Source organism: Cynoglossus semilaevis, chromosome 1 (assembly GCF_000523025.1).
Source record: "Cynoglossus semilaevis isolate Cse_v1.0 chromosome 1, Cse_v1.0, whole genome shotgun sequence".
Taxonomy (NCBI): domain Eukaryota; kingdom Metazoa; phylum Chordata; class Actinopteri; order Pleuronectiformes; family Cynoglossidae; genus Cynoglossus; species Cynoglossus semilaevis.
The window spans coordinates 4,656,695-4,670,347 of record NC_024307.1 but is presented as its reverse complement, the minus strand read 5'-3'; the positions used below and the strand labels follow the sequence as shown (position 1 = coordinate 4,670,347).

Sequence of the window (13,653 nt, the reverse complement as noted above, 5' to 3'; positions counted from 1 at the left end):
GGGGGTTGGTACGGTGCAGTGTGATTTGGGTGGAGACTGCTGCCCCCGCGACCCGGTAACGGATAAGCGGATGAAAATGGATGGATGGATGGATGGAAATTAGATAATTACGTAGATAGTTAGTAGATAGTTACGTCAAACGAATAGTAAATCAAATCAAAGTGAATCAAGGAAAATGAACTCCTTGTCATTGTGACACTGCAAACACAACCAAATGTGACCTGTGTTTTTAACCCATCACCAAAGTGAACAGTGGGCAGCTTTTAGGGAGCAGTGTGTGGGGACGGACCCAAGTTCGCTTCCTCGACCATTGGGCCACCACTGCCCCGGAAATAATCATTTCCGAATGGCTGGATTTAAACCCACGCCACTTTGCCTGCATCACTTTCACTGCCCGTCATTTGAAGATGTGTTTCAACTCAACTCTGTTTTCTCTGGAAAAACAGACTGCGCTAACTTGCTCTGAGATCAACAACATTACTGATACTGATAATTGTAAAATGTTTCAACAGCTGTGGGAGGAAACTGAAGTGTTGGCGCTCGTTCCAGTGTCTCACCCAGGAGCATGTAGCCCCATGCCCTCTGAACAATGGTTGACTGCTTTAAAATATAATTGAGATGAAATTAAAAGGAAACGCACAGATTTCTTTTAATACGTGACTAAGTTGAAGATTAGCTCCAGACAAAGTCATCGACGGCTGCTGATAGCTAACCATGCTAACTGTATCACCAAGGAAACCACCAGCACTGTTTTATCTGAGCTTTCTTAAAATCATTCTTTAAACCAGAGGCTCCCAAAGTGGGCGGCGCCCCTCGAGGGGGCATGGTGTTATTGCACGGAACCTGGGGGGGCAGGGGAGGGGGGAGCGGAAGGTATGGAATGAATGAATGAAACGTAAGGCAATATTCTAAATGGTCAACAAGAGACTGACAAAAAAACAGATTGACAGGTTGAAGGAGGTGTCAAATTTATACCTGATAATAATATTTTATAAAATTTCACTCTTGTTTTTGCTCTCACCAGTTCGATCGGCCCGAAACAGTGCATCTCCAAACCCGCACACAAAATCTTACTCTTGCCAGCTGAGCAAAGTTGCCAATGCTAGCATAAAATGTTAGCATTTAAGGTGCGTAAAAACAGTAACATTTAAAATGTGTGAAATAAAGAAAGTCTGAGGGTCGATGGATGGATGAACCAAAGGGGGGCGCAGTAGAGAAGGTCTGGGAACCACTGCTTTAGACAAACTCTTCAGTTTAAAGACACCGTTAAAATCCTACATTTTAAAGTGGAAACTGGGCTTCAGGTGAACAGATACAGCAGAAGAAGAAAGTTGGCGTGGAAACGTTCATCATACCAACGGGCCACCACTGTGGAGTTAGTGGACACAGCAGAATAAACAGTGTTGTTATTACAGTGCAGGGGAGTGTAGTACCAGTGAAGTCCTGCGCCCTCTGTCTGACGTGTCTCTGTTTGCTCTCCCAGTTGGACCACGTCCCTGGGATTAAGGCTCAGAGTAAACACTCTATCTATGGACATGTTTCCGCCGCAGTTTTGGCTCAGACTTTAGCAGAGCTTGTCAGGTCTCTGCTGCTCCAGCACAGAGTTGCCAGATACGTACACCACCCACACGGTGAGCTCAGAGTGGACGCCCACAGAGATGCGTTCAGTCACACCTGCTCATGATGTCTGGAGACTTCGCTCCTCTGGGAAACGTTTTCCAGCATTTTTTTTTTTTTTGACCATCTCCATTCACTTATCACTTCCTGTTAGCTCAGTGTCAGTGAGGAATACAAGTTAGAAATATTTTAGGTCAGGGGTCCACAACCTCTGGTCCGGGGACTGGTGCCGGTCCGTAGGTCATTTGGTATCAGAGATCATATCAAATGTGTACTGTAGTATACAGCATATATAGCCCCGCGTTATACTGACAGGATTTGTAGTATTAGCAGTGTATGCTCTATGTTATAGCACCTACTTCAAAGATAATTTGTCAATGTTTCAAAGACATTTGTTTTTTTTTTTTTGTTGGCAACATTGACGCAGTATTACCGCAGTAACGTCTGCTCCCGGCCAACTGGTCCAAAAAAAGGGTTGGCGTCATAAAAATCCCAAGTTCCTCTGGAATGTATACTTGGCCTGAAGAAGAAAAAGATTTTGATTTTTAAAATAACACTTTATTATTATCAGTTACATAATCACGAGACAATCAACAAATTAATTAAGGAGCTGTTCAAATTTGAGTCCATTGCCGGTCACCGGGCACAGAAGACGATGTGATTTTTAAAAAGAAGAAGAAGAAGAAGAAGAACAGCCCAGATGTCGTGTCTTCTCTCCAGTGTCTGTCCATATATTTGGCCTATTTTTAGAAACACCTGTTTTCAACGTCTAGTTTGGAGGCGCCTCGATGATCCTCTGATTTTCCAGAAGAGTTTCATCACTGTCTTACTCTCTCTCTCTCTCTCTCTCTCTTTCTCTCGCTCTCTCCTCATATTTAGATTTTCTTTCCACTTAATTCGAACTCTTTGGTCTGAGTGAGAGAAAGCAGAGGTCCAGAGAGAAGGGAGGGGTCGAAGGTTAAACGCTCGTCCATAAATATCGGCCCTCCCTCTCTCAGCCGTGATGATGTCACCACTTTAAAAGGAATTTATCTAAATATTTGTGGCCATAACAGCGTGAGTTTCCCTCCAAAATGCTATTCAATACACTTTTAGCCTGAAGTGGTCTGGACGGTGGTGAAAATGAGTCTGACCGCTGCTGCTCCGACGGCTCCCTCACTTCACTTCACAGTCGGTTACGCAACAAAAACAAAGGTTGGCTTTGAGTATGGAGTTATTAATTGAAGTACATAATTGTAGTACTGATATAATTACACAGTGTTCCAGATTAAGAATCTGGATACATAATTGTAGTACTGATATAATTACAGATCAAGAATGATGTGATCATTTGCTTCTGAACCACCAACACTGTACTGGACTGTGAGGTTTTCGTAGGAGAGAGACATGCACTTCTCCTTACTCCCCTATAAGGGGTGCTATTAACAAAATATCAAGGGTCAGAACTTAAATTGTTGTACCTTCTAACATGAATATACTGTATATGATACAGATCGAATCCTGTAGTATAATATATAACAATTATTTAAAGATTTGTCACGGATTAATCTCCTTCAGTTGAAATACTGCCCTCTGTTGGGCCTATTTTCTACCGGTAAAAACTCGATATTTTTCACTTGAAGTATCCAGAGAAGAGGTAATGTACCTGCTCATGAACACAACAGCGTACTCTCTCTGTGATCCACCAAAAATCACCACATGGCAAAGGTCAACAGGCAGTTAATGACCCCTAGGGGGAGCTGCAAATTTTAAAAATTTTATTATTTCTCTTATGATTTTAGTGGATTTTAACATTAAAACACCTGTGTTTTATGCTCATAATTAAAAAAAATGTTTACATATAGTACTATCCGAGTTGAAGTACAGTATTCTGTACACTATATAATAATTTCATGGTTTATTACTTATAGAGTATTTTTGAGTACTTGTATACTCTGAGTAGCTGAGTATTCAGTCTTTATTCTCTGTCTAAATTAATAGTATCATTTTGGTTTCTGTAAACTGTGATGTTGAAGTTCACTTTTATCCTCAAAGAAAGCTGCTCTCAGATTATAAACACTGAATTTCCTTACTCAGTGAGTCCTCTAGTGGCCATGATATACACTGCAGGGTTCACAATAAAGCGCCAACACGAGGGGCAAATGTCATTGAATAATTTTATGGGTTTTTATTTCTTCACGGTATAATATGAACTGAAGTTTTGGTGTTAAAAAAAAACATTTAAAATGATTATACAGATTGTGTGTAAATGTTACCCGTTTGGTAACGATATTGTACTGTATTTTAACATTTTATTTTATTTACTATTCTGTAAAAGAAATAAATAACACATTAATATTTTGGTTTACTATTCTGTAAAAGAAATAAATAAATAATACATTAATATTTTGTTTTTTTTAATGAAGTCTGGGCTAATGACCGGAAATGACCACGTCTTGGCGAGTGGTGCGTGTATGAAATATTTTTCCGGTGAAATCCAGCTGTGGAANCCTTCCCTCCCTCCTCTCCCCTCCTCTCTTGTCTGTGTATTTCTGTGACTGGCTGTGAGGTAAGAACCCAGGTCCGGCCCTCGGAGCTCTGGAATGTTCCCATTCTGTTTAAATAGCGCTCGTATTCCTGGGATAAGTCAGAGAACTCAGTGGAATAAAGAGGAATACGAGGCGGACAGAGAAGAGCTCACACTTTAAGACCTGTCCATGTCTCTCCAATGAGCGGCGGCCAGAGTTGAAGGATACATTAATCTGAACTCATCTGACAGCACAGGACTTTTTTTTCTGATCCTTTTCAGTTTTATTTTTCCATCGGATTTTTTCCTCTTTTTTTTTCTTTCCAAGGTTGGTTCATTTATTGATGTATATTACTGGTACTGACTGGAGCTCAGGTGTAGATGGGATGTTTGACTTCTGATATGTTCTGTTTGCAGTTGAACTTTTATTTTGAAGATGATGCTGTCGGGCATCTTTTTGCTGTTGATGCTTTGGAGTTGCGAAAGTGCACGACTTGCAGGTTAGAATCTTTTGTCAAAAATGCAAATATTTGTGCTGTTGAACCTTTAAGATTGGGTGCATTCGGAGTTTTGTGGTTTTTCTTCAGTTTTCTTGTAATGTCAGGTTCTCTCATCACATCTCTATTATTTGTATTTTTGCGTTAATGTCAAACCTGTTATGATAAAAAAAAAAAACTTCATTGGCACTACACTGCAACGTCTCCTACCTTCATACTTCTGGATAAGGTTTTCTCTTTGTTTGCCTGCATCTGTGGGAGAAAAAAAAAAAGCCAAACTAATGACCGGTTTCTTTGACTTTCTTTAACCACAGAGAGTCCCGATGATAACAGTGTCTACGACCTGTTCAGCCTGGCTCAAGTGAACAAGAGAAACCATGGAGTCAGTTTTGTTAAAGGCTCAGATCCAAACAGTCCTGCATACAGAATCAGTAACGCAGACCTGACCCCCCCCATTCCCGACGGCCCCTTCAGGGACATACTAGACGCCATCCAGGCTGAGAGGGGGTTCCTTCTCCTGGTCAACCTGAAACACCAACACCGAAACTCCAGGGGCAGCATTTTGACCGTGGAGAAAAAGGATGGATCCGGACCCATTTTTGAGATCATTTCAAACGGCAAAGCCGACACCCTGGACGTGGTCTACTCCACCATGAACAAGCAGCAGGTGGTGTCCATTGAGGAAACCGGCCTTTCCAGTGGACAGTGGAAGAACATCACGCTGTTCGTTCAGGACGACAAGGCTCAGCTTTATGTGGGCTGCGAGGAGATCAACTCTGAAGAGATGGACGTGCCCATCCAGAAGGTGCTGACTCAGGACGTGGCCGACATCGCCAACCTCAGGATCGGAAAAGCAGCGATCGGTGACAAGTTTAAGGTAGGATCATGAATGCTCATGAGGCAGGTCTGAAAATACTGCAAAGTTTTTAAAACATTTCTGACTTTGTTGTTTTCTTTTCTTCCTAAAGGGAGTCCTCCAGAATGTGCGCTTTGTGTTTGGGACGACTCTTGACGCTATTCTACGAAATAAGGGCTGCCACAGTGGAGGTGAGCTGAACAAAAAAGAATTGTCAACTTGCAAAAGTGAGGATGCAGACAAAGCAAAATTCAAATGACATTTTGTCTTTCTGTCTTCTCTTCTGCAGCTATGCTGACTGATGTCATGACCCTGGACAACCCAGTCAACGGCTCCAGTCCTGCCATTAGAACAGACTTCACTGGCCACAAATCCAAAGGTGAGTTTTATTTTTTTTTGTCACCTAAAAGTTATCTGTGGGTTTCTCCGATCTGTTGGTCTCCAGAGCTTCTCGGAGATGTCGTAATTTCATATATATATTTTTTTTATTTCCTGTTCAGATGTGCAGTCTGTCTGTGGTTTCTCTTGTGAGGAGATCAGCAGCATGTTCAAGGAGCTGAGGGGAATCGGCCAGGTGGTCAATAACATCATCAGCGACCTCCACAAAGTGGTGAGTTTGAGTTTGTCGTCTTTACTCTGTTTTCCTCTCTTTTCACCCCCGTAACCACCACTTCCAGTTTAGACATTAGTGCGCAGCCACTTGTCGCAGTAATGGCCAAGTCCTTAATGAGATGCATGTGAATGCACAAATATGTTTGGCGGCTGGTTTCATTTGCGCTGCTTCACTAGACTCATGCAATGTCTTAATCACAGTGTCGGTCGGTGATTCATTTCTACTGGAACCTTGGCAAACTGAGAGTTTTCCATCCTCCATCCTCAGTAAACCTCCTTCTCCCTCTCTCTCTCTCTCTCTCTCTCTCTCTCTCTGTGTTCCCCCAGACTTTGGACAGCGAAGAGATGAAACAAGAATTGAGGTCCAAACACCACATTTGTGTCCACAACGGGATGCACTACAAGGACAAGGAAGAGTGGACAGTTGACAGCTGCACTGAATGTACCTGTGAGGTAGGTGTCATTGTAATCCACATCAGTGACATCCCAGTAACACGGAGATTAGATTTTGTTTTTTTTCAGCACCTACTCTACTTCTCCTCCTTCTACTCCACAACATGATGCCTTTCACACACTTAAACATCCTTGTAAAATTGTAAGGGTTGAGTAAAAGGGAGGTCTGGTTCCTGTCATGGTGTCAGGTTCCTGGCAGAGACCGTTTATTTGTAACACAGATATCTGGCTGGACATGTATCACCATGGCCACGTGGGGATTTGACTGATTTTTTGTTGTTTTTTTTCCTCAGAAATCTGCCACCGTGTGTCGGAAAATCTCATGCCCACTGATCCCGTGTGCCAATGCCACCGTGCCGGACGGAGAGTGCTGCCCTCGCTGTGGAACACGTAAGATTGTCCTCTATAAACGTAACATCCCATTTAGTTATTTTTCTTTCTCAACGTGTCACGGCTAACGTCGTCTCCCCTTCCTGCAGCGAGTGACTACGCCGAGGACGGATGGTCCCCATGGTCTGAATGGACCCATTGTTCGGTGACTTGCGGTCGTGGCATCCAGCAGCGTGGACGCTCCTGCGACCGTATCAACAGCAACTGTGACGGCACCTCTGTCCAGACCCGTGACTGCTACCCCCAAGAATGTGACAAACGCTGTAAGTTACTGAATATTTCTGAACATGACTATTGTGGTTTTCAAATTTTGTCATTTTGCAGAATGACAAATTCATTGTGCGTGTGTTGGTCACAGTCAAACAGGATGGAGGATGGAGTCACTGGTCACCCTGGTCTTCATGCTCTGTGACCTGCGGGGAGGGGGTCATCACCCGGATTCGCCTCTGCAATTCTCCCACTCCTCAAATGGGCGGAAGAGACTGCGAGGGAGAAGGACGTCAGACCGAAATCTGTCAGAAAGCGTCATGTCCCAGTGAGTTAAATTTGGATTTGAAGATTGTTGACAAAATGAAAAGTTTAAAGGCCAAATGATAATCATTGCCTCCTGATGTTGTGCTTTTTTAAGTCAATGGAGGTTGGGGACCTTGGTCACCCTGGGACTCCTGCACTGTCACCTGTGGTGGAGGAATCCAATCCCGCAAACGTATCTGCTCTGATCCAGTTCCTCAGTATGGTGGAAAGGATTGCGTTGGTGATGCTACTATGTCTCAAGTGTGCAACAAACAGGACTGTCCTATCGGTAAATTACGCAAACATTGCCGACTTTTAATTTTTGAAAAATCATGTTATCATTGCACAAAATAACATTTTTCTGTTTTTTCTCCACTACAGATGGTTGTCTGTCCAACCCATGCTTCTCTGGCTCAAGGTGCACCAGCTCCCCCGATGGCTCTTTTAGGTGCGGCAAGTGTCCCGTCGGCTACCGAGGGAATGGCGTCATCTGCAAAGACATTGACGAGTGTAAAGAGGTTCCGGATGCTTGCCATTCCCATAATGGAATTCATCGCTGTGAGAATACGGAGCCCGGCTACAACTGTCTACCGTGTCCTGCACGATTCTCTGGGCCTCAGCCATTTGGAAGGGGAGTCGAACAGGCCACTGCTAAGAAACAGGTTTGAGGATTTACCCAGTTGTTACATCGTTAAAACAATGACACTTTCTGCTTGCATTTCTTTAATACGTTGCATTTTTTTCCCCAGATTTGCAAACCCCGCAATCCCTGCCAGGATGGTAGCCACGACTGCAACAAAAATGCAAACTGCATCTACCTGGGCGTCTTCTCCGAGTCCATGTTTCGCTGCGAGTGCAAGCCGGGATACGCCGGCAACGGTCGCATTTGCGGAGAAGACAGTGACCTGGACGGATGGCCCAACAGAGACCTGCTGTGCGTGGAGAATGCCACCTACCACTGCAAGAAGGTAGCCAGGCCCCACAAGGACCAGAATAAAACAGGCCACCATTATCCTGCTGCACTCTATGATTGTGACGACCGTCTCCTTAACCACACTTTGTCCCTCCATAGGACAACTGCCCCAACCTTCCCAACTCTGGTCAGGAAGATCATGACAAAGATGGCGTGGGTGATGAATGTGACCATGATGATGACAATGATGGGATCCCCGATGACAGGGTGAGTCATGACAGCAGTTTTATATAGCACGCGCTTTCCCTTAGAGACCAGACATAGTAATCAGCTGCAGCCGTCCTTCCTCTGGGCAGTAGGAATGTCAAGTGTGTGTGTCTGTGTGTGTGTGTGTATGTGTGTGTGCTTTGAAGAGAAAACTAAAATGGCAAGAGCATAGGAATTGCTTAATACAACAAATTCTGGAGTCTGAATCCAGATTTGAGGAAGAGGTGGCTTGATGCCCGTCTTTCTAAGTGTGGATTCGGAAAGTTGGGCAAGAAAAATGTTGCGGTAAAAGTTACCAGCTCTATTCCATGCAGTGGAATATCACATTCCAGTGAAGGAAAGAAAAACAGGCCTTTTTTTATTTCTGCACGTATTTTTTTCTTCTATTTTTTAACCATTAAACGGTCGAAATAAAAAGATCTATTTCTTTTTGAATTTAGGACAACTGTCCAAGGGAGTACAACCCTGCCCAGTACGACGCCGATAGGGACGAGGTCGGCGACCGATGTGACAACTGTGTGTTCGAGGCTAACACTGACCAAATTGACACTGACAACAACGGAGAGGGCGACGCCTGTGCTGTTGACATCGATGGTGATGGTAAGATAACAACGAAAGTTCTTCCTGGATCAGAATAAAAAAATTAAACATTCACACAGCCTGGAGAACTCAATGTGTGTTTGAACTCAACAGGTATTCTGAACGAGAACGACAACTGCCCCTACGTTTACAACGCTGATCAGAGAGACACCGACAGAGACGGTGTTGGAGACCACTGTGACAACTGTCCTCTGGAGCACAACCCCGATCAGGTACCTGAGACGCTTTCACTGTAGACAGGAAGTAGTGGGGGTGGATAAGGGAACTATAAAGACAAAATTGAACTACATTAGTAGGGATGTCCGCTAATATTGGCCGACCGATATTATCGACCCGGTATCAGCATATTTTGATATATCTGTAAGAATCATTTTTTTTCTTCTAATTTCTCTAATGAAAACCCGATAAAGTAATATTTGGGTTTTGCTAAGTAGTGGGGGTGGATAAGGGAACTATGAAATCTTTACAAAACAATTTTGATATTCAATAATATTGGCCAACCAATATTATTAGCCCGATATAAGCATCTTAGGTAATATCTCTAAGAATCATTATCATTTTATTTCTTCGATAATGAAAACCCGATAACGTAACGCCTGAGTTTTGCCAAATGATGTGTTCTCTAAAAATTTGTTTGGGGATAAACAGCTGTATATTAAAGTGAGAGTCACTAGATGGCAGCATTGCGGCTCATTTAATTAATCTCATACTCATACAGTGGTTACTACAGATAAATAAATAAATATTACCAGGCCCTATATCGGTATCAGTTGATATAGGAATCGGAAATGAAGTGTTTGGACAATATCAACATGTCGGATATAAACAGAAAGTTACTATCGGACATCCCTACAAATTAGTTTTTGTTTTCTAGTGTTAAAACAAAGACACGTTGACACCTCCCAAACCCGAGTGTCTGACAGTGCGCAGCTCAGTTCTTAGAAAAAAAAAAATCTCATAAAAGACATTTCTGTTCTCCTGTAGATTGATTCTGACTCAGACCTTGTGGGAGACAAGTGCGACAACAACCAGGACATTGATGAGGACGGTCACCAGAACAATTTGGACAACTGTCCCTACATCCCCAACGCCAACCAGGCGGACCATGACAAGGATGGCAAAGGTGACGCCTGTGACCATGACGACGACAATGACGGCATACCAGATGAGAAAGACAACTGTCGACTGGCCTTCAACCCTGATCAGCTGGACTCTGATGGTGATTCAGACTTTGATTCTTTCCTACCGATGTCAGAATTGTTGAACTTCCTTGGAGACATATCGGCTTTAGTTGCTTGAAATAAACCCAGGAATCTGTTTACTCTACAGGTGATGGTCGTGGCGATGTGTGCAAAGATGATTTCGACCAGGATAATGTTCTGGACATCTATGACGTGTGTCCAGAGAACTTTGCCATTAGTGAAACCGACTTCCGCAGATTCCAGATGGTTCCTCTGGATCCCAAGGGTACTTCCCAGATTGATCCCAACTGGGTGGTCCGTCACCAGGGCAAAGAGTTGGTGCAGACCGTCAACTGCGATCCTGGCATTGCTGTTGGTACGACAGAACAAACGGACATCTTACTACAAATCAAACCATTCAGAGGTATCATGGCATTGTTGGAGGTCTAAACCATCGCATTCCCTGTTTCAGGTTATGATGAGTTCAGTGCAGTCGATTTCAGCGGAACGTTCTTCATCAACACGGACAGAGATGATGACTACGCTGGGTTCGTGTTCGGCTACCAGTCCAGCTCACGCTTCTACACAGTCATGTGGAAACAGATCACGCAGACTTACTGGTCAACCACACCTACAAAAGCCCAGGGCTACTCTGGCCTGTCAATCAAAGTGGTCAACTCAACCACTGGTCCCGGTGAACATCTGAGGAACGCCCTGTGGCACACTGGAGACACCGCAGGACAGGTAACCACAGATCCAGTCACTCGAATCTACCCTGCTTTGTTCTTTAAATATTAATACATATCAGATTCTAACCTACGTATTTGTCACTCTCCAGGTGCGCACACTGTGGCACGACCCTAAGAACATTGGCTGGAAGGACTTTACTGCCTACAGGTGGCACCTGACCCACAGACCCAAGACTGGACTCATTAGGTAAGCTGAAATCCTCAAAAACTGTTAAATACCTGCAATTTTTTAAACGAAAACAAGCTGAACGCCTGCTAACTTCTTTTTTTACAGAGTGGTCATGTATGAGGGGAAAAGAATCATGGCCGATTCTGGAAACATCTTTGACAAAACCTACGCTGGAGGGCGACTAGGATTGTATGTCTTCTCTCAGGAGATGGTTTACTTCTCAGACCTCAAATATGAATGCAGAGGTAAGTACCGATCTTTGGATGAGGCTATGATGGGGTTTTTTTACTATTTAATTTCCTTGGACCTCATTTGTAAAACACATTCTGTCTCTGATGTTTTTTCAGATGCTTAAGTGGACTGCATACCATTCGGGAAGAATGTAACTGACTTTGAGTATGACTATACGGTATAATAGGAGACCTGGACCAAGACTTTGACTTTTGCCTTAAACTAATGCACATTGGAGGAATGATGAGCTCGTGAGCTAACTCGAGGTAACAAACCACCTCAGGACCTATGCACAAAACTGACAATGTGAGCACATCTCTGCTCAGAAGACATGGTCCCGCTCACTTTGTTGCTCTGATCTGCTTTGAAAGACGACCACACCTTACTTGCTTTGCACACCCCAACTCTTGGTTGGTTGTATTCCCGTGTGGATGAGGACCAAAGAGTGTTTGTGTGTTTTTTTCCCCCCTTGTTGTGCGTTATTTTACATCTGCTGTGGACTCGGAGTTTGTCAGAATTAAGAAAGAAAGTGGGAGAACTTTCTGAGGTCGGGATGAATGTGACTCTTGAAGGAACTGATGAGGGACCGTGGACAGTACGAGTGTAGAAGTGTAGATATACAGTGTATGGTATGGTGTGTTGTTTTTGCCTGTGTTTTTTTTATCCCAAACCAAGCCAAATTTGTTTAGTTTCCCCTACATAAATGTGTCTAAAGTTCTTACCCGAGACTGAGAACCGATCCAAAAATGTAATCTTCTCAGGAAAAAGCACTAGAACAAATTGAGAAGAACTCAAAATCCAGGAAAGCATGGGGTCCCAAAGCAAGCACAATGCACAGTTTTGGAATTTATTTTGTTAAAAAAAATATGGAATGTGTTTTTTTTCTTTTTACTTAATACTGGAAATGACAAAAGGGACGCAAAGTGCGAGGGCCAGTACTTTTCCTGTGGTGAGAAAAATAGGGCGTAAAAAACTTTTTTTATTCTTGCTAATCCTTTTAGCTTAAATCTGCAACCATTAAGTTGTGTAACATTGAAGCAAGCAGTAAAAATACAAGTATCACTATTTTTTAAACAGCGCTTTCGTTTAAACTCGCGTCTAAACAGTGTGTATGATCAGCGTGTTTGAGATTGTGTGTACAATTCCGACAAGGGAAATATCAAAGGAAACCCTTAATGTACAAATATTACCTCATTAAGTGTTTTTGTATTGAGGCCGTGAGCAATACGCAAGAATCACTTTGCTAACAACGGAGTATAAATTGGTTGGCTTCTTTTTGTTTGTTTTTATAACAAGACTCCAGTATCATTTAAGTGCTGTATATAAGGTATTTTTGTAGCAAAAGAAGCCCAAACAGGAGCGTAAAGGATTTAGGAAATGTTGTCTTGACTTTGATGTGCTTTGTGTATTTCTTGTGCTTTTTTTGATAAGTTATTATGTCTGTTTTATGTCTGTTGAGTTCATTTCATTTGTGTAGATATGCTATTTAAGTAATTTATCTAGAAGGGGAGCCTGGGATGGAAGCATTTTTGTATGTATAAATTTATTTGCACACTGACATGAGGATGTCCTTACTTTGTTTTTCTCTTTTGTATGTCTTTTTTTTTTAATAAATAGTGAAGCATTTCTATAAACTTTGTGTTATAGTTTCTACCTAAAGTGCTGTTTATACTCTTACCTGTTATTTTGTAATGTCAAAAAACAATAAAATAATGGAAAAGAAAAAAAAAAGTGATTTTTATTTTTTATTTTTTTCAGACAAACAAATGGTTAAAGAATACGCCGCGGTATTAGTTTACTTTGAGTGACGTCTTCTCCCGACCAAACAGAGCTGAGGCAACTGGAATCTATTAGCTGAGTCTAGTGAATCCTTGGCTGAGGGGAGGATCTCCGGGAGTCAGCAGCAGGAAAACTCACCGTGAAGTATAACCTACTTAAAGAGCACATCAATACAGATCTGACCAGGCACGACACACATTCCTTCACACCTTCAAAAGATAGCGCTCCGTGTAAAAGAAAAATATAAAGGAATTCACCTCCATTTTTTTTTTCTCAGGCAATGAACTTTACATTCACCTCCTGTCATCTCGTGCCAGTGA

The 13,653-nt window shown here is 42.7% G+C and overlaps 1 protein-coding gene across 1 annotated transcript; it reads left to right on the top strand.

Moving 5' to 3' along the window:
- Window positions 1-4,205: 4,205 nt before the first annotated feature.
- Window positions 4,206-13,285, top strand: LOC103393533 (thrombospondin-1-like). Its single transcript, XM_008330566.3, has 22 exons — window positions 4,206-4,451; window positions 4,541-4,623; window positions 4,935-5,497; window positions 5,589-5,667; window positions 5,766-5,855; window positions 5,977-6,086; window positions 6,416-6,541; window positions 6,835-6,931; window positions 7,021-7,194; window positions 7,290-7,466; window positions 7,560-7,733; window positions 7,826-8,106; window positions 8,194-8,412; window positions 8,517-8,624; window positions 9,065-9,224; window positions 9,318-9,436; window positions 10,209-10,443; window positions 10,554-10,781; window positions 10,878-11,149; window positions 11,244-11,341; window positions 11,429-11,568; window positions 11,671-13,285. Exons 2-22 carry the CDS (start codon window positions 4,560-4,562, stop codon window positions 11,676-11,678), a joined length of 3,522 nt encoding a protein of 1,173 aa, XP_008328788.1. The 5' UTR covers window positions 4,206-4,451; window positions 4,541-4,559; the 3' UTR covers window positions 11,679-13,285.
- Window positions 13,286-13,653: the final 368 nt, after the last annotated feature.